Raw genomic sequence first — 26,478 nt, forward strand, 5'->3', positions numbered from 1 at the left:
CTGGAATTGTGTCCTCAGGTACTCAGCAGCAGGCTGGGCTGAAATTCCTTCTTAATTTCTGTGAGTTGGCATTGGCATGGCCTGTTATGGACATTTCATAAGAGCATATTTGTGACCTTTCTTAAAGCTGTTGCTTTCATATCATAGGAGGGAATTTCTTGGTTTGACCACAACTCGTACAGGGAGCTTTGTTCTTTTTAGTCCATCCCAACTGGTGCAGGGACCCTGTTGCAAACCAGGGGTGTGAAGCATTGCTCTGTAGCCTTTCTCCCTCTACAGCCAGGTAATTAAGAAGTCCTGGTCCTGTCACAGATATATCTGAAATAAGCCTTCTTGTACAGAAGATTCACAAGAATGTCACTGGCCATGGGTAGATGGGATACGTTCAAGCCAGGCCCCAAACAAGTCAGCTCGGTCTCAGACTTCGGTGTGACTTGGATTGGGCCCACGTTGCAGATACTTGTGACACTTGTGGGTAAGAGGAGATGTTCTTTTTCCTAAATAACTTTTCCAAAATGATGTTGTAATGCAACGTCAGTGGGTGTACTGCAGTACATCTACTCTTGGATCAGCTGACAGGGGCTGTTTACTGCAGTTCACCTGGCATCCTCTTCCAGGTTGAACTTCTCAGAACAGGCTGACTAGGGCACTTCTTAAGTGGCTTCATCCTTTTTCTCTGCCTTTAGAGCTCGAGGCATGTGGGCCCCACAGTGACCCAGAGTAAATATTTTCCCTGATCTACTGACCTGAGCAGCCCAAGGCAGTAAGAGTGCCTCATCACTGAAGTGGAGCCCATGAAAATAAACACAGGGATATTATTGCTTCTCAGTAATGGCAGAGTAAGGCTTGTGAAACAGCATCCTCTGCAAGAATGTATTGCTCACCACAGACATCCACAGGGATGCCCAGACTTTAATACAGAATTAGTATTTTGCCAGCAGTTTTCTGGTGAAGATGAGAATATCCCCTTTTTACAGGGACAGACTTACAAGTTTCCTGTCTGAGATCTAGCAAGGGAAGAGAGTTGTTTGGTTCTCCACTTGTTTGGGTTTTTCTGTTTTTGGTTTTTGTTTTTTGTTTGTTTGTTTGGTTGGTTTTTTTTTATTTTGTTTCGGGTTTTGGGTGGTTTTTTTTGGTTTTTTTTTTGTTTGTTTTTTTTTTTTTTGTTGTGTTTTTTTTTTTTTTTTTCGGGTTTTGGGTGGTTTTTTTTTGTTTTGTTTCGGGTTTTGGGTGGTTTTTTTTGGTTTTTTTAATGGAGCCTAAATTGAATGAGTTTTCTGTATCTTCTCATTCCCTCTGTTGTTGGTAGCTGGTCTGGGAGGACTTTTGCAGACCAGTATCCTGAAGTCATTGGAAATGTCAGTTATATTTATGATTCTGTCCTTCAGTTGCAGATTGCTGCTGTCACACAGCAGACTGATGGGCTGAGTATGAGAGATAAGGAGTTTTGTTTTCCAGTGTTACAGCCTGTTTGTTAATGGAGGGAGGTAAAAGGGTATTGCCCCTGCCCTCCCCAAGGAACTGACTGTCCCTTTTCTGTTCCTGAGGGCAGAGCCTCAATTTCCCAGTCCTGCCTTCCTGACTGGATTTGTGAGATTTAATGCTGCCAGAGGATCCAGCAGACTTCTCTGTCTGATTTTACAGCCCTGCAACATGGTAGCTCCACTCTGCTACTGCAGTTACACTGTGGGAATAGGTCTGCACAGGCTCAAGACACCAATTTAGATTCTGTGTGCCAGGAAAACAGTTCTTTTGCGGGGCTGAGAACTTTTGTATGGATTTCTGTGATGTGGAAATGCTTAAATTCTGCATGAACAGGTAGTTTAGAAGCCCTGTTTTCTATGGATGAATGGATTTTTGTGATCTTGGTAGCAGTGTTGTTGTTTTCAGTGTTATAAAGGGTTAGAACTCACATCAGGGAGGGTTTGCTGAGGGCTGTGGCTGGTGCTGTGTTAGCTTTATAGCCACCAAATTATCTAAAGGAGAGGGAACGCCTTAAAGCCATGGCACGCTCATGGGACTGCAGGTCAGGACAAGGCTCTGCACAGTTCCTCTGCTAGAGGCAGAGTGTGTTTAGCCAGGAGCTGGTAATTGCCTGCTGCCTTAATAATAAGAATTATCAGGTTTCAAGTCTTGCTTCATGTCTAGGGGAGGATGATCAGCCTGTCATTTCCTGGGCCTGAGCTGAATTGGGAAAAAAAACTTTTGAATTCCTGCTGTTTTGTTGAAATACGGTGTTTTAACCATTACTGTATAGATTTCCTTGAGTATAAATTGCAGAAATACTGCAGAGTCCTTTTGTTGGAGAGAATATTTAGCACAGCTAAGAGATGCTGGACTTTCAATAGACAGAAAATGGTATGGCACTGAGCACACTGTGATATTTCAGCAGGAGGTTGGGGAGAGCTTTGTTAAAGATGAGGCAGTGCTTTCTTCAGAAGATGCAAGAGTGTTTTGAATACTTGCGTCTGAGCTGCCTCTTAGTACCCTTAAAATCCCTTCACAGAATCTCCCTTCTGGGAGAGGAGTCTCGTGAACTCCAGTGAGTGCCAGTTCATGAGGAAAAGGCTCAGTGAGGGGAGAGAAACTCTATATACATGTGCACTGCTCTCACGTGTTGGGAGTCCAGGACCACCTGATAGCCATGGTGACACTTCAGCTGTGCTTGTGCCTCCTAGACCAGTGAGGCTTGGGAGTGATGGGAGTTTATTTTCTATTCTAAGCGCTGCTTAACTTATCTGTGTCCCTTGCTGCTTCCCATCCATGTATTTTACAAGTTAGATTTTTAATTTCCTGTGTTGTGTTAAAGCTGTGTGCAGCCTCAGCTGTGTTTTCTTAAGGATTCTTCCCTTCTAGCTGACTGGGTAGAGTGATGTTTTGAAGCTTCTGCCAGCCTGTTTTAATGTCTTACTAGAGAACAGCTGGAAGAGCTCTAATGAAGTCCCAAGTAATTTACAGGGACCTTTTACAAAAGAAATTATTTTATTCAACAGGAATGGTGCTTGCTTGAAGCCTGACTTGCTCAGTGACTGACAAGGAGGCAGGCTTGGTAGCACTGTTGATCCTGGGGTTTGTTCAGCAGGCTGTTCCCAGCTTTGGCCAGAGTTTCATACCTATAGTTCTTAAAATAACGAGAGCTGATGTCGCACTGCTCTGATTAGAAGAGCCAGTTGAAAATTATTTTAATCCCTTCAATGTTTATTTTCACACCATGGTCCCTGGGAAGCCTGTATCTCAGGAGAGGCTATTCCAGAGCTTCTATATTTGCATATTTTGATCACTAATACATTCTTCTAAAAAACTTGGCTTGTGAAAATATTTCGAGATATTCTTGCTGTATCTAGGGTGGGGGGTGGCAGGTGATGGTTTGCAGGGGTCATTTGGTAAGGTCTCTTGTCAAATACTGGACCGTGGTTCACCCAAACACTGGGTTTGGGATTAGAATTCTGGTTTGGTTGGGTGATGATGCACAAGGGTTAGCCTAGACTTGGATTCATACCCTAAAGGTACAGATCCCTGCTGGCCATGTGCCCTAACCTATTGTGAATTTAACCCATCAACCCTTCCTAGGTCCAGTGTGAGCCTTAATGACTCTTGCAGGCTTAAATCCTGATCCTAATTGCCTTTCCTCTTAGCTCCACCTTTAGACCTAGTTTGTGTGATAAAGCTCTGACCTTGGGTATCCAGCTGCTGCTGACCATAGCTCATAGGCAGCCACAGCCCTGCTGGTGCTTGCCTGGATCTGCCTAGCAGCTCTTGCTGAGGGAAGCCCTAAACCTCACCAGATGCCACTTTTGGACACAGTTAATAACCCAGATTCAGCACCCAGGGCTGGCCTGAGTTCACCATGAGAGATTTGGGGCTGAAAACGGCCCTGACCACAGAATAAGCTGGGAATGCAAATGCTCTCCCTTGTTGCCTGTAGGAATCATTCAGAAATGGTGTGTGGGGAAAGGACAACATATGTGGGAATAAAATGACAAATTAGACTTAATTGCTGTGAGACTCTGCCCTCTGGGCTCCTCAGAGAACTGGCACTGTAAGTTTTTCATCTGTGGTTATTTTTCTTTCCTCCTTGCCAGCTATGCGGACACTTAGTGAAGACACCATCAGGCTCTTTCTCCAGCAGATAGCAGGTGCCATGAAAATGCTGCACAGCAAGGGCATCATCCATCGGGACCTGAAGCCACAGAATATCCTCCTTTCCTATGCTGGAGGCAGGAAATCAAATCCCAACAACATTCGCATAAAGATCGGTAAGACACCGCTACAACGTCACCCTGAGCACTGAGGAGTTTGGTGATGGGCACATGGAAACCTCCATCTTACTTTGGGGAGCTGTCTAGGAGGAGAAAAGCTTTTCTCCACCTTAAAAACACCCTAATGTTTTTCAGTCTTAGCTCCTCTGGTAAATGTAGCCTTCAGCTGCCTGCAAGCAGTAGGAGCAAAAGCTTTCTGCTCTGCCAGGACACAGATTTAACACAAAGGAATTGGGCATGCCTTGCTCTTCTCTCAGTTGAATGGTGCCACTTTCAGTAAAAACAAACACCAGCCTGCCCTAATTGGCTTGTAATCTCCAGGCTTACCAAGAAATGAGCAAAGTTGTGACTTTTGTCTTCAGCTTTTAATAGTATTGAGGTTAAATGTTGTTGTCTGAAGACCTGACACTAGTTGCTCTCCTGGCTGGCCACAGAGAATGCAGTGGGTTGTCAGGCAGACCCAAAAGTGGGAATTCTCTCAGTCTGAACCACAGACAGGCTTCTCAGCTGCATCTTGAAGAAATTCCCATTCTGCACATCAGGCAAGTGGCACTGATGGACCAGTAGTTGGGATGAGTGCTCCAGAAATCCAGTTACAGAGCACACGTATTCCCCGCAGTCCCTCTAAAATAAGATGACATCACCCTCACATGTGGGCTTTTGGTTACGTTACAGCTCAGAGCTGAAGCTGACACCAGTTAGGTAAAACTGTTCCTCACCTTAACCTTGTGCTGTGGAGAGAAAGTGTTAGTACTTTCCTTCAGCTGGGAAATGATTTACAGTGGAAAAGTTGGAAATGTTACTGCTTGTTTGACTGAAGCATTTTGATGTGATTTTCTGTTTCATTTTGTTGGTTTTTTGGGGTTTTTCGTCAAGTGCAGAGTTAATATCTGTAAGGAAGGGACTGGGAGCTGCAAACAGGCAGGAGGGCTGTGGGCACAACTGCTCTGGGTATGATGTAACCTGCAACCCTCCTTGTGCTCCCTGAGGAGTACATGGTCCAGGGAGAACCTGGCTGTACCAGTTCAGTAGTGACAGATGACAGTGTAAACAGCTGTGTCAATGTCCTAGCTTGAAATATCTGGTAACCTTGAGAGAACATCTCAGTGTCATATGATCAGATGCTCAGTAACCTGCAGAGGTAATTCCCCTCAGTATTCCTTGTTCCTGGCTCTTCCACTTGCTGAGTGAACTGTGGCTCAGTTATCTGTCCTAGTGCTGGGGTTAGCACAGTTGGTACTCTTCTAAAGGAACAGAACAAGACTGATTTTGGTAGGGCTGGTCTAGAAATGTGGGTAGTGGTGAGTAGTGGTTCCTCCTGAATGTGTTTCATATTACTGCCTTTTCAATGGAGGGAAACTTTCAGTTCCCCAAATGAAAGGCTGAGACAGCAGCAGATGAACTGGCTGGTTATGAACTGGCACATTCTCACTGAAGTCAGGAGAGCCTTCCCAGCTGACATTTCAGAGTGCAGGAAAATGGCTTCTGACCCCTGAAAGAGGGACGGGAGTTTGTTCATCTGAGTACTGTTGGGGCTTGCTCTGTCCTTTTGCAGTGTCTGTATTGTGCCTTAATAACTAGCACAAGGATGCTGCTGCTCAAGAAGAGCTGTCAAAGTCTTGCTAAGATGGGATAGAGGCTGCAAAAATTGATTGGAAGTGAAGGTAAAGTAGGAAGAATGAACTGGAGAAGGTGCAGGCTCTCTAGAGCTGGTGTTTGCTCCTGACCTACTTCTGTTTCTCTTTGCAGCTGACTTTGGGTTTGCCCGGTACCTGCAGAACAATATGATGGCAGCAACATTGTGTGGTTCACCCATGTACATGGTAAGTATGATTTTTCTAGAGGATTTTCTGTGTTGTTCTTGCTTTACTTCCCAAAAGCAAGGCTTTGTTTTTATCTAGCCCTTTCCTCGGAAGTGAAATTTTGTTTACTTGCCTGAAACCAGCACAGTCCTGAAGTTCTGGCTGCTGGTAATGTCAGACAGCAGGTGCCTGTTCTGTGATGTAACTTCCAGCTGAGATGTGGATAAACCATGCTTTTAGCATGACTGCTTAAACTGTGAAACTGATGTGTGTAAGAAACCAAACTGGTTCCTTTTGCCATCTTTGTACTTTCCACTCTGGGATCAGGTTGTGATGAGGTGATCTCTTATTTGTGCTCATGGCAGCAGTCAAGGTCTCGGTGTCACATCAAGTCAGTGAAAGGAAAAATGAGAAAACTAGACAGAAATAAAAATGTCAAAACCAGACTTGTTCAGACTTGTTCCTGGGCATGTGGGTGTCTGAGCTCAAAGTAAAAAGATGATGTGAGTCAATTTAGGTTGAAGGTTTTACAGGTGCCCTGGGGTAAAAGGCACCTAATTTCAAAGACAGTCCAATCCACTCTTAAGTTTTTTGTGTGTAGTGTTTGGGCAGAGTTAGGCTGGACTCTGCTGCACAGGCCTAGTGCATCTGGTAGTCTGTTCCACAGAACTACCTCAAGCAAAACACACTTCCTCTCTCTCCCTTTTTTTGAAGCCTGATGTTTATTTGAACTATGCTATATGTGAAGATGATGTAACTCTCCTCTCCTGTGAGAGTTTCCTGAATTGTCTATTTTTAGTGATACTTTTTCTTTCAGAGTCTCTTGTGAAAGTAATTGAAAACACCCAGCTTATTTTCTGAAAGGGCTGGAGGAAACTAGCGATGATGGTTTTTTTCTATTTGTTTTTTATTTTCATTTTAAACAACACTGGATGTTACAAGAAATCTCAGTGTTTCATATTGTTCTCTGTTTATTGATGGGTTTGAAGGAAGATGGGAAGGGAGGGTTCAGTTGGGATTTAGGGAGGGTTTTGAAGTGTTTCCCTACTGCTATTGTAGGTCTTGTGCAGGAGCTCTGGGAGCATCTGCTGGCAAGGCAGGACTTTAATCCCTGCTATAGCTCAAAACCTATTGCTGCTTTATTCAATTTTGCTCTTTAAAAAAACCAGAAAGGTATTTTACCTCTACCAAAAAGAGCTTTCTGTCTGAAATCCAGTATGATCTATGCCATGGCAAGACTTGAAACCTCCTTGTGCAGTTCTTGTCCTGCTGCTTTGGCTGTTTTTGGTGTCATGCCTCCTTCCCTTAGGGACAGACCAAGCTCCTGTCCACAATTTACTTGTTGCCATTTTTTTTCCATTACGTGTGGCCTTTACTTCTAACAGAGCTAAAAAATTGATCCTGTTCCATGCTGGCAGCAGTGCAATGAAATCTGTAGTTATAAACACATGGGATTAGTCAGGCTGCCCTCCTGTCCCTCCTCTGCTGCTGCTCCTGAGGCTCTGCCTGCTGAGCCAGGGGCTCTGGGGGCTTGCACTGTCTCCAGCTTCTGGAACCAGCCTGGGAGGGAGCAGCTGAGGGCACAATGTGGGATTAGAAACCTGAGGCACAGCAGGGCTCAAGCTGTTGGGCTGGAACACTGCCTTTGAACCCCAACTGTGACCTTGGCACCAGGCCCTGCAGCTGAATTAATGTGCTGCCATCTTGGGCTAAATGAGGGAAGTGCCCAAGTGGTGCAGCTCAGGATGGAGGCTGGAGTTTACCTGTGCAGTGGGAGCCTTTGCTGCTCTTGGTCTTGCTCCTTGCTTTGGTTGAGAAGATCTGTTTGTGATTTCAATGGGATTTCTTCTGGTGGATTCAGCAGAAAATGCTACACTGGCAGAAGGGGAAGTACTGAGTTTGCCCAAAATACACAATATTAGGATGTATTTTTGTCTTCTGAATGAAAGTCTATGCTTCCCCCACTTAATTAGGGAAGTGGCCCTTTCAATAAAGTGTTACAGTCTTATTGGGAGTAAATCTTCGTGGTTATTGGGGAATCTAGCTCAAGAAGTTCTATAGCATAATAGTGACTTATCTCTTGGAGTTGCTAAAAAAAAAAAAAAAAACAACAAAAAAACAACACCAAAACAACTTCTTTTTATAAAAGAAATTTCCCTTCTCTCCCCCAAAAGGCACCAGAAGTCATTATGTCACAACACTATGATGCCAAAGCTGACCTCTGGAGTATAGGAACCATCATTTATCAGTGTCTGACAGGAAAGGCTCCCTTCCAGGTGAGTTGCTTAGATTTGATGTTTGTGACTCTCTCCTACTTCTTTAATCTCTTATTTTTTCCTGCTAATCTGGTTGCTCTAAGGCTTTTGTCATCTCTGATATTAACTCCCATAGATCAGCCCCATGAAGGTCTGGCTAACAACCTGACAGTGTTGAGTGTTGTGCTTTATATGTTGTAATTCTGGTTGTGTTACTAGAATATGACTGTTCTCTGGGCTGTCTCTCATTAAAATGCATTTCCCAGTTATAGGAGCTTAAGAAGGGTCACTTCTTGAGAAAATTACCATGAATCAGTTAAAGCAGTGGGGTTTTTTTAGGCCTGCACTTAGAAAATCAGTTTGTATTTACAACTGTAGTCAGTGTATAATTTATAATTATAATTCTGTTGGATATAGAAGGGCTATAAGAAACATTGTAATTGCAACTTAATGTTCAGGATGATTTGGTGGTAAGTAGTGTATTGCAGATAAATCAACTTGGTTTTCAGAGCAGTTAAGTTGGATAATATCAAAAGGTTCTTATCTGTCATCTCACAGCAGTCTCTTGCAGCCTGAAATGTTTATGTTCATCAGATCCAAACCCCTCCAAATATAACACAGCCCTGTAAAGCTCCACCCTGTACTTAATGCCATAACTTCTGGATGAGCTACAGCATATCCTTTGTGAACAGCATTCTCTGATTTTTTTTTTTTTTTAATAAATGGGGGAGAATTCACCACAGCCTTACTCCTGTTGCTTCAGAATTACTTCACATATTTTCATCATCCATAGCTGGAATTCACCTAGACTCAGTGTATTTTTTTTGTTAGCCACACTGTGTGCTACTTTACTTCTTTCATCTCTGAATGAGATCAGCAGACTCTCCCTTCAAATTACTCTTTCAAACTATTGTAGTTGTCAGATTTTTCCCCCCTTGCTTTCTGGTCCTCTCTTCTTAGGGCCTGACATCCCTTTATCCTGATTCTCCAACAAAACAAAATGGGGAAAATCCCCAACAAACCCCCAGAAATTAATAAAAAAGAAACAAAAATGAATAACACAAAAGAAAGTCAGAGGGAAATTTATGCTCTAATAATAAGGCAAATTTTATGAAGTGAAGGACGTTATGAGCTTTAGTTCCACAGCTCTTTAGGATTTCACACAAGACCTGGAATGTTTATGCAGTTACATCATCAGGGAGGATAAAGTGAGTTCTGAATCTGTTGCAGGAAAGAGTGGGCAAATACAGGAGTAAACTAATGGTATGTTTTGGTTTTGTCTAGAGCCAAGAACACTTTTTTCCTTCAGGGTAATTTTTTCCCTGCTGCTATAAGAATCTTCCACTCCAATGCTTTATATTCTGTCCACCAGCTTCTTCTGTATTTAGAGCAAGACTTCATTTCCTTTGCATGTTACTTTTTTTATAAACCCCTACAAAATGCACTGAAACTTCTGAATGGCTTCTGTTTACTGGCTGCATCTTGTCATCAGCGTTGGTATCTTTGTTTGAGAGGAGAAAAGGACTGTTAGGATGAAAGAAAATAAATATTTGTGTGTTAGGAAGAAAATGGAGGGGAGGAGAAAGCAAGCTTTGACTGCATGCATAGGAGAGCCTGGCACAGATTCTCCCTTGTATCTTGGTGCCTTTAAGTCTCTAAAGGCACCTTGTGGCCTACTCATTCAAATTATTTAATTATTGTTTAATGTGGTGACTTTATCATAGGGGTTCTTTGTCTCTGATTGAGGCATGGCAGTGCCCTGCCTTGGAGTGGGCAGTGAAGGGACACTTCATCCCTGCCCAGCAGTTCCTGACCTTGTTTTGTGCTTGCCTCATTAGATAACTCTCTCCCATAAACATCTGTTAGGTTGGAATGGGGGTTCTTGGTTTCTCTATTTCAGTTTTCCCCACACCCTTTCCTCTTTTGGAGGTTGTATTTTGAAACAAAATGCCAGGCCCTGTTTGTGACTGCAGTAGCAGCTGTGGGTGTGTTTGATCAGGGAGAGAGAGGAGCTCAGCCCAGATGGTTCTTTGTGCCCCATCTATTTGTTTTGGCCATGCATGTCACAAATTGCCTTCCAGCTTGAGATGCAGGTGAAAGAAGCCTGTCTGGGGGAAGCTGGTTAAAGGTTAACTGGCTTTCTGTCTTTGTTGGCAGGACTGTGTTGTAAGAATTTTGTGATGGTCACTGAGCAGGCAAGAAGCTGGTGTTTAAAGAGGTTTTAGGAGAAGAGAGGGGCAGTGGACAGAGGTGATTGGGACACCATGAGCAGGAATGAGTGCTTTTGGGAGGGATGGCTACCAGTGGGTGGGAAGAAAGCAGGCAGATTCCACATAGTGCCACCAGCAGACCCAGTTGTACAGGGAAGCCAGGAACTGGATTTCTGAGTGAACCTCTTCAGGCTAAATCCTCACGGTGCCTTCCCTCCCAGGCTGGCAAAGTCAGCCCCTCTTCTCTGTCTAGCTGAGATTCCCATGGGAATCTGGAGCTCATGAAACGCTGAGTTTGGGTGCTGTAGCTGCCACTGCCTGAGCCAAGGCACCTTCAGGAGGATGCAGACAAAAAGGACTCCAGTGTTATCTGCACTGAGGAGGAATGAGCTGCCTAAAAATAAAACAGAGCTTCAGGGAAACGAGTTAGATGGAAAAAAGATCAAATGTGTGGAAAGGCTGAGGCAACTGTCAATCTTGAAAGTGCTTGTAAATCAAGACAGAGATGTGCATGTGCATGAATGTGATTTCTGGCTGTCTCAGAGTTAAAATTAACTACAGCTGGGTCACCCAAGGCAATTTCCCAGAGCCATTCCTGTCCCTTCCGTGCCTCACTGCACACAGAGAAGAAAGAAGCTGCTGATGCTCAGATGTGAACAGTTGGTAGGATGGCTGGTGAAGCTTTCTTAAGGAGCTTTTTGTATTAAACATGGCCATAAACAAAACAGTGAGACTGCCATAGGGATGAGATTAATGGGATTCATAATCCCTATAAACAGATTTTCTGAGCTCTGTATTAATGTGGAATTGTTAATTTGCCTTGCCTAATAAGTGGTCTGCACTCACATCTCTGCATTTCTGTCACTGAGGACAGGACTTGAACAGTGCATTTCCTGCTCCTGACCAGACCTGGGAAGGGCCTTGGGAGTCTAGTGGTTTATTCTTGTCCATACCTGAGTTGCAAAGCTTGGGACTCCATGCCCACCCTGAGGTGGTGCTGGCTGTGTAAACAAGTGACAACCAGAAATAAAGCTGGAGGCAAGAGAAGAAAGATTTACACAAGGTCTAAAACAATCCAAAACCAATCAAGTCCTTGTCAGATGGTGTTTTAAATATGATTAGTTAAATGACCTCCATCTCCTCTTTCTTTTTTTTTTCCCCTGTGTGGGAGGAACCACACTGATATTTCTGGTGGCTTCTGTTGTGTGACCCCTTTTAAATCTGGGCAGCTCTTGGTAAGCAGACACCCCACTGAGCACGTGCAGGTTGTGTCACAGCTGGCTCTGGCAGTGGCAGTGGGACATCAGATCCTGCCAAACACCCTGAAACCTGCTTGTCTGCTGTCTGAGCCTTTGCAGGAATCTTGAGCTTTCTATGGACATGGTACCCTGTGTCTGGGGGAGACTGAGACAAAGAGCAGGGAACTGACAAGAGAATTAATGCAAGTTTTTCTGCCTGGTCTGGCAGCTCCGAAAGAGTTAATGTTTATGTTCTCACCCCAGCTAGCTGTTAGGTGAAAAATTAATTTCTAAGTCTGGTGTACCAAGTTCACTGCTTTAATTCTGAGTTAATTCTGTCTGCATAAGTACTGGGATTATGTATCACTTGCAGCAACTGCTATGTTGTGAAATGGCCTTGAGGAACACCAGGAAAGGGTGGATTTTATGCCAAGAATTTGAGCCCCTGGTATATTTGTTAGGCAGCTTGCTCTTCTGTTCCCAGCTCTGTTCCTTTGGAGTGCTCTGTGTCCATGGGGACAGGAATTCCTGGAACTGGTGGGTAATTCTGCTGAGGCTGGGTGCAGTGATTGACTACAGCAACAAGTCAATGGACCACTGCCTTTTGGACCAGTGTTTGTGGGTCTCTGTTGGCAGTAGAGAGAAATCCATGGACTGCTAAAGAAAATTGTTCAGGGGATGGGTTTTTGTTTGCTTGGTTCTGGTCCTTGGGCTTTCAAGTCCTCTGAATGCCAGCCACTTAGTTGTGGGAGTCTTAAAATATCAGAAAGTATTTCCAGTAGATTTTCAAGCTTTTGCCTAGAGCTGCTGAGCTAGAAATAATATTACTTGTTTTTCTTTCTAACATAACCAAGTCCCCTTTCTTCACCTCTGAATCCCCAAGAAAAGGATTCAAAGAGCAGGGCAATACCATACACCTGCTCTGGAGTGTTGAATAGACAGGGCTCTTCAGGGAAGGTGTGAAAGTCTCTGGTCCTCCTCTGTGTCAATGCTGGGCTTTTGCATCCAGCCGTGGCCCAAGCATGACAAATCCACTGCTGAGTGCTTTTGGAAGCACCACCCTGCCTGCTTTTCACATGAATTCACTGCCAGGCAGCCAGCACTGAAGGGGATTTGGCAGGGTTCTGCTGAATGCCTTTGTTGGCTCAACATATTTCCACTGCTGCTCAGGACAAAGTAACAGAGTGGCAGGATTGAATTTGCCCAATTGCCTCTATATATAGAAAGGGTAGACAAAACCAAAATGCAGCTGCTCCAAGCGACATGAGAGGGGGACTGAGCGTGTGAACTGACCTGCTGGGGTGCCCTCCTGGCCTCAGGGAAAGCTGAGCTGTTCTGCATCCCTGGTTCTGATAGATGGGTGCTGTCCCACAGGTAGAAGTTGGCTCTGTGTACCTTGAATGGTGTGGTTGTTTCATGCCTCTGGTGTTTTTCTTGGGCAGGGTGTATCTGCCTGGAAGGCAGATTTCAATTTAAGTTCTTAGCTTCCTAGATAAGGGAATTCAAGTGACATTTTTACTGTATTACAAAATTGAGTTTGTTTTTTTTTTTCCCATGATTCTTAGAGAAGCACTATTTATTGAAAGGAGAGGTGAGCAAACTGGCTGAGGATCCTGGTGCTTTATGAATTGTGTGATAGCAAGAGAGCAGTGGACAGGTTACTGAGAGCAGAACTGTGTGACTCAGTCAATTAATAATGAAGTTACATGAGGCTGCAGTTGGTTTTACCAAATGAAGGGTGATCCATGGCTGTCTGTGCTGGGCACTCACTGGAATGACTCTCTTCCCCTGGTATCTGCACTTGGACCAGCCTTGAATCACAGGCTCAGGGACAGCCTGAGGGAGGAGTGTGGTCTGGGTGGGGAGGAACCTGGCAGCCTGGCAGGGTCCCTGCAGAGCAAGTGGGGCTGGTACTGAGACAGCAGAATGTGGAGGAACAGCATCCCTACAGGGACATCTCTTGAATTTGTACAAAGAGGAGGAAAACTTCATTGAGAACTTTGTCCAAGCCAGTGCTTAGAAACCTTCTCTAATGAACTGGTCTTCATATATGTGCTGCTTTAAATATACTGTCTCTTTATTGCCAGGAAAATTTCTGACAAAACAGTGTTTGAAGTAGATCAGAGCTTCATTGTGTTTGTGAAACAATTGAGCTGTTGCAACAGGAAATGACCAGAGCAAACAGCCAAGGCTTGTATCTCTCTGAAGTGAATGAGCCCTTCCCTCCCTCGGCTGGATTTCTGCCCCTCCTTTTACTTTGTCTGTCAGGAATATTTGTCATCACTCTGGGCAAAGTGGCCAGGATATTTGGTGCAGTGTGTATGCTTGCCTCCCTAAAGTTTGCCAAATATTAATCTAATTACATTCCAAGGTCTGCCAGGGGAAGGTGTAAAATGGAGTTTTCCTGAATCAAATTGAGTGGCAGCAGTTGGAAATTATGATGCAGTTTGGCATCTGTGTAACAAGGTGCTATGCTTTAATTCTGATGTTCTTTTGGTGTAGCTTCTGTTGGTAAGGCTGTATAAAAAACACTGCCCTGATGAGTACTACACAAGTGTGTTGATACTATCAGCTTTTTTGAGTCTACCTTTGGTTTCTTTTGAGGTTTTTTTAGCTCTCAGTTATCCTTTATTTTCATCTTCAGCCAGAGGGAGTAGGTGATGTTGAAACAGCATCTTATGTGGCTGCTTTTCCAGCCATACAGTGTTAGTGGTATTTTGATGGCCATCTGCAGATTGGCCTGTCTGATTTGCCATTTTAAGCATCTTAATTGACCTTAAATGCTTCTAATTTAGAAATAGAAGTAGGTGGAAGGCTCGAGGGGTTTTTGAACCTGCCCTGAACATCAGGAGAAGCTGCCTGTTGCCTCCTCATTCACACTTTCCTACACACTCTGCTGCACTAATAATTGATTGCAGATGAATCCCTCTGATCTTCCTGCCCTGTTTATGTGCCTTCATGTCTGTGTCGTGCCAGCCAGCCTGCTCTGCCTTTAATAAAGCAACTTTGCCTAAGCAGAAAAGCTTGAGACACTAGGGTTAATTTACTGGCCTGTATTATTCATTGCATGAAAACAAGTGGAGAATTTATATTAGGGGATTTTTATGTGTCTGTGCTCGTCTACTGGTGATTTTATTTTTAACCTCAGCTGTAAACCTCTTGTGCCTAGCCCCCACCTTTTTTTTTAATCCCATCTCTCAGAATTTGGAATCTTGTCATCAACATCCCCCGCAGTTGTGTTTATTACTGCACAAATAAAATAGTGCTGTGGCTTGAGCCCTTCTGGCTTCCTGGAACTAAAGTAGAAAATACTAATTCAGTTGCTGTTTCTCCATGTTCCTAGCCTCTTCACAGATCCCTTGCCCATCAGCAGGCTCCCTGCCCCTTTTCTAAATGCCCTGCAGCACTAATCCATGTTCTCAGCAGGAGCTGCCATTCATCATTTGGGACTCCTCACGTCCACAATTATTTAGTCTCCTGGGTGAGGCTATTAGGCCAGCTCAAACCTGAGCATCAGAGCCCACTGCAGTGAAGCTCAGCCTGTGGAAGGGCAGAGCAGGACAGAACCAGGTCAGGGACAAAAGGGCAGCAGGTTGAAATGTTGTATTTTCACTGCAGCACAGGGCTGCCTTTTCAGTGTAAAGCAAGCTGCATTGTCTGTGCTGGTCCAGCAATTAAAAAGTGCCTCTGCTCTTCAGAGCAACAGTGAAATAAAGATGCTAATCCCTTTCCTTCATTGTCAACTGCTTCATGTGCTGGTTTCTTTCTCCTCCACAGGCCAGCAGCCCACAGGATCTCCGCCTCTTCTATGAGAAAAACAAGATGCTGATGCCCAAGTAAGAATTTTTCCAGTGTCAATGTTTGTAGGCACTTGTTTACTGTGTTTACACCTGTCCTTGCATGCTCCTGGCTTGTCACTTGGGGAGGTGACCGAAATATTTGGCCTCCTGCCTTTCCCCATTCCTGAAACCAGCAGTGATGTGGCCCAGGGAAAGTCGGACAGCAGCAGGGTTGGGGTGTCCTGTCTCTCTGCAGACACTGTTCTCCTACATTGCAAAAATTCAGGGCTGTTGGTGATTCCAAGAGCCATCTAGAGGTCCTGTTCCACACGTGGCTTCCCTGAGGCTGAGAGCCTTGGGAGGAACTCAAGGCAACTCTGGGATCGTGGGAGCAGCCAGGCTGCAGCCTCTGCTGGAACCTGCCATACCTGCCTGAGGATCACATTCCCATTTCTCACGTGTCAGGGCAGCAACTGCTTGTGTCCATCCTGCTCTTGGGGGAAACACTATAACCTCCCTGGAAATGGACACTGCTGCAGTTTCCAGGGGCAGGAGAACTGCTCTCATCCCAGTGGGGTGTATGTTACCTCTCTGCTCGGTGCTGTGATTTGTCAGGGTATTTTGGTTTTGTTGCTGTGGTCTCTCCTTTTCATTTCTGAGCTCTGAAAGCAGAAGCTCATGCTGGCTCTGAAAACCTCAGCCTGATACAGAGACAGGACTAAAATTCCAGATTGTATATCTAAAATCTGGATGGCCTTTTTTAACCAGAAAGTTATCTCCTAGTTGGCAGAGCTGCTAATGCAGCCATATATGCAGGAAGTTCATTGGGTTGCTGTACATGTATTTTTCTTTTCCCTTATCACTTCAGACAGCTCCAAGAGATAACTGGAAGGAACTGTCAAGAAGCTGGAGCTCTTATCAATGACTTGTGATACTGATACTGCAGTTAATTTCCCTTTAATTACTTCCTTTTTTGATTTGGGGAAAAGGCACAAATTTCTACCAGGATTACCCCTGGGGCACCTGGACTGAACCAGAGGATGTGATGGAGTAAAACACCTGAAAAGAAACAATTTAAAGCAAAAATGTGACTGCATAGTTGGAGCCAGTCTGTGTGAGCAGAAAGCAGAGCTTCTGTTTTACCTACACAGCCCAGAACATGGCTGCTCATTGAGGTAGCCCCTCGTACAAAATGAGAAATTAATCCATAAAACTAAGAAGTTTTCTTGTGTTGATCCCACTGCCCTGCTGTTGTTTGGCTCATGGTGCAGGGACGGGGAGAAATTGAACTCAGCTGTAAGAGGAGAGCATGTCTGTTCTTGTAGGGATTAGTCCTTTGAGTCCTTCACAGTCTGCATTTGCCATTTTCACTTACCTGCACTTTTGAACTATTGAATTCTTCCAAAATTCAGATCCAAGGTGATTGTTTTTCTCACTGTGGAAGTCGGATCTGAACAGGTCTTTGTGTAAATGGCAATTCCCTCTTTCCAAAGTCAGTTTATCTCTTTAGCATGGGCTGCAATCTGTGCTATTCCTGAGTAAACATGAATAAACTCCTTGAGTGCCCTGCCAGCACAGGATGAAACACAAAACTACTCCAGAGACCTCCTTCTCAGACTGCAGCAGTGCCAGGATTTGGTTTCATTTTCCTTGGGGCTATGCAGGCTGGCACACGCTTCCTTGCCATGGCCAGGGAAAGTGTTTTGGCTTGGGAATGGGGTGGGGAAGCAGTCCCTGGCTGCAGTGCTGCTGCTGACAGGTGAGGAGATGCTGTTCTGAGCATTCTGGGGAGCCCACGGCAGCAGAAGCCTGAAGGCTTCACAATTTTAATAGTGCTGATCTAAACAATTAACATTCATTGTGCTGGTTTGCATGGCAAGGTACATCCAGGTCGTGGGGGCAAGGAGGCAGATTTGTTGCTCATGTTTAAAAAGATGGCCCTAGAAAATAATTCTGAAGGGTAGCAAAGCTTGATGCTTTGGACATGGGAGGTAAGAGGAGACAAACAGGCTGTTAATCTGCACCCTCTTCATCTGTGTTGTGTCATCTGAAGTCCATGAGTTGATGTACCTGTTTCTTGGCTTTAAAACCAAGGTTAAAGTCATAGGTGGGAAATGGACTCATTTTGAATGAGTGTTTTATGTGTCACAGATAAATAAATGATGATGATAACACTGCAGGGCTGCAGGACTCCAGCACTAATGCATTTTTCAGGAGGCTGCTTGCTGTGGTATCTTTGGGTTATTCCATTACATAGTGTGCTTCCAAGGGGCACCTCTTTTCATGGGAGGCTCAACCTGAGTCTCAGTCTAACTGCATCCCTTCCAGAGTCCTGGTGGCTTCCTCCTGTGTCAGCCTGAGATGGTGCACAGAACCATTCTAGCATCAGGGATGGAAAAGCAGCTCCTCCAGTACAAACAAGGATGAGGGATTCTTGCCATCATTCTCTCATCTTGGAATCACTAGGTTCAAATTCCTGCCCCAGCAAGGCCTAGGGCTTCACAGAGCAATAACTGGGTGGTACTGAAATGTGTAAACACACACCTTGCCTGCCCTCTCCTGTTTCTCTGAACAGGAGCCTGGTAGTGCTAGCTAGCACCCTTTTCTTCCCCTCGCTATTTTTGGGCTAGCTTCTGTTTTACCCCTGTCTGTGGCAGAGTGTGTTGGTAAAGATGATAAAGGAAGGGGTATTTTTCTCCCAGAATTGGTCAGGCTTGGCCTCAGGGCAGTGACTGATGCCAGAGCCACATTCAGAGCCACTGAGAGCTAAAATTACTGTGCTGGGCACACATGTCATTACCTCAGCTGACCCAGCATGGGGAGAGGGGAAAGCCTGGCAGAGCGTGGGGGCCATGCTGGGAACAGCCATGATAAACAGAGTTAATGCTGAGAGGAGCTGCAACCTCCCACGCTTCTCTAGGAGAGCTCTGCCCCAGCCCAAAGCCCCCAGCAGCACTCTGGGGCTGGAGGGAAGTCAGCAGAGCTGAATCCACTTATGCAAGAGCTGAACTCTGCTTTCCTTGCCTTAATCCATTCATTTATTCCCTGCATTTTTCAATCTACAGGGGTTATAAAGAGCTGCCCTGGCCTCTCCCCCATCTGCTTGTGGGATGAGGGAGAGCACAATGCTTTACCAGCTCTTTTGTGTTTCAAATGCTGTTGAAAATAATATTTTCTTCCTAACTATGCTGAAAAGTGTAATAATTGCACAAATTTTAGCTTGCTGAGGTGGCAGTTGCTCACATCTTAGTGGCCTTCCATTAATCTGTGCTGTATATCAAGGAAGCAAATAGACAAAGGTTATTTGCTAGTCTTACATAAGCTGCACTGAAAAATAAATGCCTTAATAAAACGGTAGTAATTGGTGATACATTTCACCACCAGTGTCTTAATTGGAAGCTTCCCCTTGGAAACTGCATTGTTCTAGTGATCTTATTCCCATTGGAGCAAGTAGGAGTGATTTTATTTATTATGTGTGAAATACTGCAAGTGGAATGGGCTTAGCTGAGCACCAGAGAGATGACATTGGGAAGGATCTGAAAGGTGCTCATGGGAGAGGCCACTGAAGCAAAATTAGCTGTAGCCTGACCAATGGCAGTGGGGAGTGAAAGCCAGAGACTCAAAATAAAGACATTTCTGATCAGCCTCCCTTCAGTAAGCTCCTGGTGCTCCTCGCCCAGCAGGCACGGAGTGAGTTTGCATCTGCCCGTTGTCTTCCTGAATGTGTCAAAGCAGTTTCAGTAGACTGCCAGTCTCTTATTTTGCTTTTGTTTTCATTCTTAGCATCCCCAGGGAGACATCAAGCCACCTGAGGCAGCTCCTGCTGGGCCTTCTGCAGCGTAACCATAAGGACCGCATGGACTTTGGTAAGGGCTCCTTCCACCTTGAGTTCTGCTGTTGTCTCTGTGCTTTTGGCTGGTGCTAGGAGAAGCATCCAGACACCTGGATTTCACCTGTGCCTGGAGGGTTGCATAATTTTGGGGGTTTTAGTTTGTGTGCTGGAAAGGTCAGTGCTGATTCCAGTAAAATTTTGTAAACCAAGGAGACTTGGCACACTTTCAGCATATGTTTGTTACTTGCATTCCCTGTCCTGGATTCTACTTTTATCATCTCTCTGAGCTGTGGTTAAGTGTGCTACTAGGTAAAATGTGTCTTGTGTATCTGTGCTTTTCTGTCACAGTTTTTTCCCAGAGCTGCAAGCTGCACTCATTTACTGAACAATCCAGTCACTACCCTCTGCTTCTCAGGGTTTGCTGTGATAATCGGAGCCAGGAGATGCAGCTGCTTGTAGACCCTTCCCTCCTCCAATTTCTGTGGAAGGAAACCTTGGTCCTTCTCAGGGCTCAAGCTCTGCAAGCCTTTATCTCAGTCTCCTGACTTGGCTGACATGAGGATTTCCTCTTTTGTATTAATTCCTTCCAAACTGAGATCATTCATTGTGAGCCCAGTGGTTCTGACTTGGCAGCATCTTACAGATGTGTTTTAGCTGAGCTCAGAGGTCTGAAGAACCTCCTAGGAAAGCCATGCCCTAGAGGAGCAGGCAGAGGTGGAGCCTTTCCTTGAATCACTGAAAGCACCAGGTCATCTAAAGGCAAACACATCCTGTGTGTGTTCAGGATGCTGCTTTTTAGTCCGACTTGGGTAAAATAGCTTGATATTTCTGGGGTTGGTTGAGGGTTGGTTTTCTGTTGGGTTTTTGTTTGCTTATCTGCTCAGGAAGGTTGTTTCCTCCTGGGCAGCGCATGCTAGGTGATGAAGAGGAATTGTTTTGCATCCTCTGTTATTCTTTTGGATTAGAGATACCAGGAAAGCCTTTCTGGGGATGGTCAGCCAGATAAGCAACTGTGGATTACCTGAGGTTGATCATTGTTATCCAGTGATGAATGCCAAGGACTGGTTACTGGAGTGTAGAAGTGGGAGAATGAGCTTTTGAAAAGTGAGTTGTTGAAGCTCCTGACAGACTGGCTTGGATAGAATCACCTGGCAGGGCTATTCCCTGCAGATCTTCTATCTGGGCTGTGGATCTCTACCTCTTCTCTGATGCTGCTGTGCATTTCAAAAGAAGGTGTCTTTGAGGTTCTCAATTCCCCGCTGCCAGAAATTGTCTGGCAAACCCTTTTAGCCCATATAAGCTGGTTTTGTACCTCTTGGGAGTAGAGTGCATGAGTCCATGTCTAACACTTGGAAATTTGAGATAGTAGTTTTGATATCACTCTGGACAACAGTTACAGCACATCTTGCAGTATTGAGATTTGTCCTGTCCTTAATCACGTTTTTATCAATTAATTGGCATGTCCCCAGAGGAGAGAGTTTCCTGCTGTTCCTTGTTCCCGGAGACCCTCTGCCTGGGGATGTCACAGTGACCTCCAGAGAGCTCAGTTGAGTCACACAACAGCAACTCATCAGCTTGAAACTTCAGATGCTTGTTGTGTGTCCCAGCTGCTGTTCTGCCAGGAGCTGATTCTCTCTGCAATCTCAAGATTATCTAAAGGAAAACCAGGAGGGTTTCAAGTTGCAAGTTTCCTGCTGATGATTACAAGCTGGGTTGTTTGAATTTTGCTTTGCAAGCACAGCTAATAAGCACTTTGGAGCGGGGAGGGGGAAAAGTGAAAGAAATCATCATTTCCACCCCCTCAGTTGAGTCAGCTTGGCTGAGGGATGGTACCCTCCTCTACTGCAGCAGGCTGAAAAAGAAGCAGGAAACCCCAGCAGCTGAGCAGCTCCCACAGATGGGGATGTTCTCCATCCACAGCAGATCTAATCAGTGAGATGCCAGCTTTCCCTGCCAAAGATTTCCATTCCTTATCTTGGGCTAAGCTCCAGACCACTCCACTCTGGCTGCTGGACCCTGGCATGGCAACTGGGGAGGAGAGGCTGGGGGGTAAGGGATTGTTTAAGGTTAAAAAGCAGACAAACAAAAAAACCCAGTGACTACGTTCTGGAAAGCTCAGTCCCCAAAGAGGAACTGTTTACAGAAGAAGTTTGTAAACCTTGGGTGTTGCAACAGGAAATCCATTCTGGGAAAGAAGCTGGAGCTCAGTAATCAGTGTTGATCCATGGCTGACACTCCCAAAAGACTGAGCTGCTGATTGTGATAGGAAAGGGCTCTGGCACAGAGCTGCAGTGAATCAGAGATGAAGGAGCTGGGAGAAGTGGCTACTTGTGAGGACAGACAAACATGCAGAGAGTGTTCAGCAAGCCAGGACAGAAGCTTTTCTTGGCCTGGATCTGTAGAATGAATTCCCATAGTGAGGGGAGGAAGCAGCAGTTCTGTTTGATGTGAAAGGGAGGGAGTTCTGGGCTGTGGTTCTGGGGTGACCCATTAAAAAATGCATTTCTGCCCTCAGTGCATGATGGGTTTGAGTCTGTCATGGAAGATCACTCAGTGAAAGTATTTTTGTCCATCATCCCTATTCCATGGAGTGAATGGCAGTGCAGTGTGATAAATACAGCTCCCCTGGATCCCTACATTTAGGGTGATTCACCATCCTGATTAGCAAGGGATCCAATTAATTTCCCATCCTTTTTTCAAGACCAAGTCCAGCATCCAGTCTCCAGCCTGTGTTCCTGACTGCTTCTATATGCAGCCATAGTCAGTCAGCTTCCATTGTCGCATGGAAAAATCACTGTATAACACTAACTTCCTGTGTTTTATCTGCTTTGTAAACTTCTTACAGGCATTTTCTTTCACTGAGTCATTGTTCTTGATTTTTTTTCAGATGAATTTTTCCATCACCCATTCTTGGATGCAAGTGCCTCTATGAAAAAATGTAAGTATTGCATTTTTGATTACAACTGTTTTTGAACCATGGCCTGACTTCCTTTGGTGTTAGTTCAAAAGGAAAGAAAAATACTGTTTTATATTTCCTTAGTTATTTCGGCAGGGATTCAGTGTTTATTACTGTGTCACATCCAGATTTTGCCATCAAAATGTATTTAATTTTACTGAGTTATCTTCAAAGGGATGATTGGGGGATATTTAGAAACCTAAAGTGGAAGCAAATGTAGTTTTGAAATGTATTCAGCTGCTTTGTGTGAAGTGCTTGGCCAGTGGGGTGCTTGTAGGTACACAGGATTATGTCTCATGGCCTTGCTTTTCATCCTCACCTGTAGCACCATTCAGGCTAGTGAATGGTGGAAACTGGCACTCCTGGCCCTGCTTGCCAGGCTGGCTGTGCAGAAGAATTTTGTGGCTACCAAATCTTGTTTCATCATTTACATCGAAGTTCTTGATACATCTTGTTTTAGAAAGGTTACATTTATTACTCTGTGGGAGCTGGCCAAAACGAAGATTGCCATTGCAAGTTCTCTCTTCCTCCTTTTGATTCAAAACTTTGGAAAAATTGCACCCACACATATTATGGTTCAGAGGTTTGTTTTTGGTAGAAAACAATTCAGGATTGCTTCTAGTGCATGGGGCATCATAGTCCTCTGGCCAGGAGACTTGGGTTAGTGGAATTGTGTATGGTTGTCTTCTCTGGAGGGATTCTCCTGGGCATTTAATCTCCTGAGTAAATATAGCACCAAGAATCTTCATCAGTGACTAATTTGGGGTGTCCAGTGCCAAGTCTTGGAGGAAACATGTCCAGCACAAACCCAGTTTCCCTCTTGGATGTGTGCCATGCACAGACACACCTTGCCTGATATCCACATCACTCTTGACCCTCTCTTGCTTTCCTGCTGCCAGAGCAGGACTTCTGAGTTGTCCCTGATGAAATTCTACCTATGCACTCAGGTGATCGTCCTGTGGGCAAGAAAAGACGCTTCTGGTTTAGGGGAGCTTTCAAAGCAGCCAGGGCCCTAAACCCACCTGTGGCAGCAGGGTGTGGGGCCAGCCCTGGAACACGGGGCAGGAAAGGATTCTGGCCCTACAGGGCTGCTCCTGAGCCAGCCCAGCTCCTGGCACCTGCTGTCCTGCGGCTGCGCGGGAAAAGCCCTTCGGAGTCTGATCCTCCTGTGGGCAGAAGATCTCCCCCTCAGGATGTTCTTGCATGCCCACCAGCTCATCTCCTACCTCCAGCTGTCCCCCTGCTTCACTGGCCAGGAGAGCAGAAAACTCCAGAAAAACAGGAGAGGGTTCTCCTGACTTGGCCCCGGTTTCCAGCTTGTGCACATCTGCTGTGCAGGAACCAGAGGTGCCATTATGAGCAGGAGGATGTAGCTCAGCCTTTGCCCCCAGCTGCACCAAGGTTAATGGTGTGGGGTCAAGGACCAAGAAAAAAAGCACCTTTACAGGCAGGTAAGGTTTATGCAAACTCCAGACCTCTCTGTCACCCTGCTTATCCTCACCTCCGGACATACGTCCGTAGCCTGGAGTCCTCTCCAGGCAGGAGAGACTGCTACTGGTTTTGAAGACATGGGAGAAATATCAACCCATTGCTGGAGATGTTCAAGCTGTGGTGCGCAGAAATCTGTGAAGTGAAGGAGAGAGTTCTGGTAGTGTGCTCTGAGGTCTCTGCTGCTGCCAGATGCCAGTGACGGATCAGAGCCCCTTGGATGTGTGCTGAAGAGCCTGGAGAAGAAAAGGCTGCCTGTGGTCTTTTATTTCTGATAGGAGGGAGAAGAGCCAGTGTATCAGCAAAGGTTGGGTTATGGTGATCTCCATAAGAAGAATTCACCTGAGATTTATGGAATGCTGTCTAGCATGGCAATGGGCTTGACCCTTGCACAGCTGTAGCTGAAGTGTGTCTTGGCAAGGCTGCAGTTCTCAGGGGGTGGCTCCCCTCAGTCTGTGTGCAGAGCTAGGGTGAGTCCAAAACCTTGCTGGGCTTCTTCATCTCAACATATGGCTCAGCATATCACGAGTGTAGGAAATACCAAAGAGAAGAAGAGCTGCATCTGAACCATGATGGTCGTGCTCAGACTGAATTAGAGCCCTCATGCCTGCAGTGGAGTGCTGAGCAAGGAACAGTGTGCCTTGCATTCTTGCTTGAGAGCTGATAATTAGCTACCATTAAGTCATTCACATCTGAAGTTTTTTTACTATAATGGAACTTTGGAATTCTGGAAAACTGATGAGCCCTCAAATGTAGATCATTCTGCAGGTGGACAATTTTGAAGCTGCTAAGGCAGGGGGATCCCCCTTGTTGAAATACATTTTCATGTTTTTTGAGATGCTTCAGAAAAATCAACATTTCTTTCAAAAATCCTTCAATAAGACATTTCTGACAAGCACCTCTTCTTCCCTGCTGTTTTGAGAGATGATTGTTTTCATGTCCCTCCTCTCATCGCCCTCCCTGGAGACTGGGTTCAGGGCTCTTGGGCTTTGTTAACTAAGATGCTGTACTTTTTTTGTTTGTTTGTTTATTTATAATTTATTTTATATTGTGGGTTTTGTACCTGTGACTAAGCATGTACTTTAGCTGTGTAAAAATTTATTAATAAAGTTTTAAAATGCTGTGTCTAGTCAGACTGTCGTCTGTCTGTAGCCAGGTCTGATCAGCATATGGTATGGGGCCGTGTGTTACAGTAATAACACATGAGAAGGCATAATTAGATGCTTGTGCAAGTCTTCTCTCAGTAAACACATTGTAATTGGTACCCATGCAGAATATTTTGGAGGTTTTTCTGCTCCTGCCTTTAATGAATGAGAAGCTGCTACCTCCTTGACTCTGAGTTTAGAGAGCATGAAAGGTGAGCAGTTATGGTTCAGAAGTGCATGTGTGCTTCACTCTCTGAAATACCTGTCAGGCTTAGCTTGACTTTTGCCATCTTTTATATCTTACTGTACATAAAATACTCAGGTGAAAACCAGCAAAAAATCCCCATGCATATGAAAGATTTTAATTCTGTAGACTTTTAAACTCTAAAAAGCACATTATTTCGACAAGTCCTTTCAGAGTTTGCACTCAAACTTTGTTGCCTTGTCAGGGATTGCAATTAAAGAACTTTTTGATGAGTGGTTTTAATTGAATCAGGATAATCAGGAAAATGCATCTCTCCAATGTATGTAGAACTCGGGTTCCAAATAAAGCTTTTCTATAAAACTTGAGGGTTGGATATTTTTAGGACAACTGAGCCCCTGGTAGGATGATGTGTCAGAAGTTCTTTTTCCAAGTACAGGATCCAGTATCAGGATCCACACAGCTGGAGCACAGGTTTGCCTTTATGGCTCCCAGCTCTCCCATTCTGAAACCAGTTGGCATTGGTTACACAATGTGCAGGATGACTGTTCTGTTGCTGGAGCAAGTTGGAGAGGACAATTATGAAAACAGACTTATTTACATTACAATTACAATCCAGCAATTTCTGGATTTGGGTGGGAGCCTACAATTCATGTTAACATTCCCCACATTCAGACTCAACTGAAAACATGATGAGCCAAGTGTTTGCACCCTTTTTAATTTTGAACTGGGAGTGCCTGGGTGTGTGGAGGAGATGGAAGCAGGCGTCTTTCTTTCAAGCTGGCTACATGGCTGACACCAAAAAATGCCCCAGCAGGGATGTGGAGGTCAGAGAGGGTTTGTCAGAGCCAAACCTCATGGTTCTGCATGCATCAAAGTCTGTTTGGACTGTCAGGACCTTCTGAGTTGGAGCTCACAGCACTACAGTGTGAATTTGGGGAGTTCAAAGGGATTTAAATAAGAGCAGTGATTAATAGAGGCTGTATCTAAAGGAGAGCTTCATGCAGCTGAGTTTGAGTTTCAGATAATGGCAAAGTCTGCCAGCTTGTCTTCCCTCCTGATTAATGAAAAGCTATCTGAAGCAAATAGTCAAAAATAGAAGTGTCTCAATTCTAGCCAGGTTTAAATCAATAATCAGAGAACCAAAATAGGCTGGAGGGGACCTTGTGAGAGAACTGGAATGACTCTAACAAAAATGCTCATTCCAGGAAGAATGAATGGTGGTGCAAGTCTTGCATCAGGCATGTGTGGATACAGTGGAGAATTGACTTATCTTTTTTTAAAAAGCACCCTTCCATAACAGGAAGGGCTG

General features: G+C 44.9%; 1 protein-coding gene across 4 annotated transcripts in view; it reads left to right on the forward strand.

The window, feature by feature from the left end:
• ULK1 (unc-51 like autophagy activating kinase 1) overlaps window positions 1-26,478 on the forward strand; it is a 75,890-nt gene that overhangs the window by 19,261 nt on the left and 30,151 nt on the right. For all 4 annotated transcript variants that reach the window (XM_041410424.1, XM_041410425.1, XM_041410423.1 and 1 more), the window contains exons 7-12: window positions 4,083-4,256; window positions 6,009-6,082; window positions 8,236-8,337; window positions 15,542-15,600; window positions 19,327-19,409; window positions 22,263-22,313. In XM_041410424.1, the coding sequence (XP_041266358.1) occupies window positions 4,083-4,256; window positions 6,009-6,082; window positions 8,236-8,337; window positions 15,542-15,600; window positions 19,327-19,409; window positions 22,263-22,313 (543 nt within the window). The remainder of the gene's footprint in view (window positions 1-4,082; window positions 4,257-6,008; window positions 6,083-8,235; window positions 8,338-15,541; window positions 15,601-19,326; window positions 19,410-22,262; window positions 22,314-26,478) is intronic.

The sequence above is a fragment of the Onychostruthus taczanowskii genome, unplaced genomic scaffold (assembly GCF_017590055.1).
Source record: "Onychostruthus taczanowskii isolate IOZ18803 unplaced genomic scaffold, ASM1759005v1 scaffold32, whole genome shotgun sequence".
Classification (NCBI taxonomy): Eukaryota; Metazoa; Chordata; class Aves; order Passeriformes; family Passeridae; genus Onychostruthus; species Onychostruthus taczanowskii.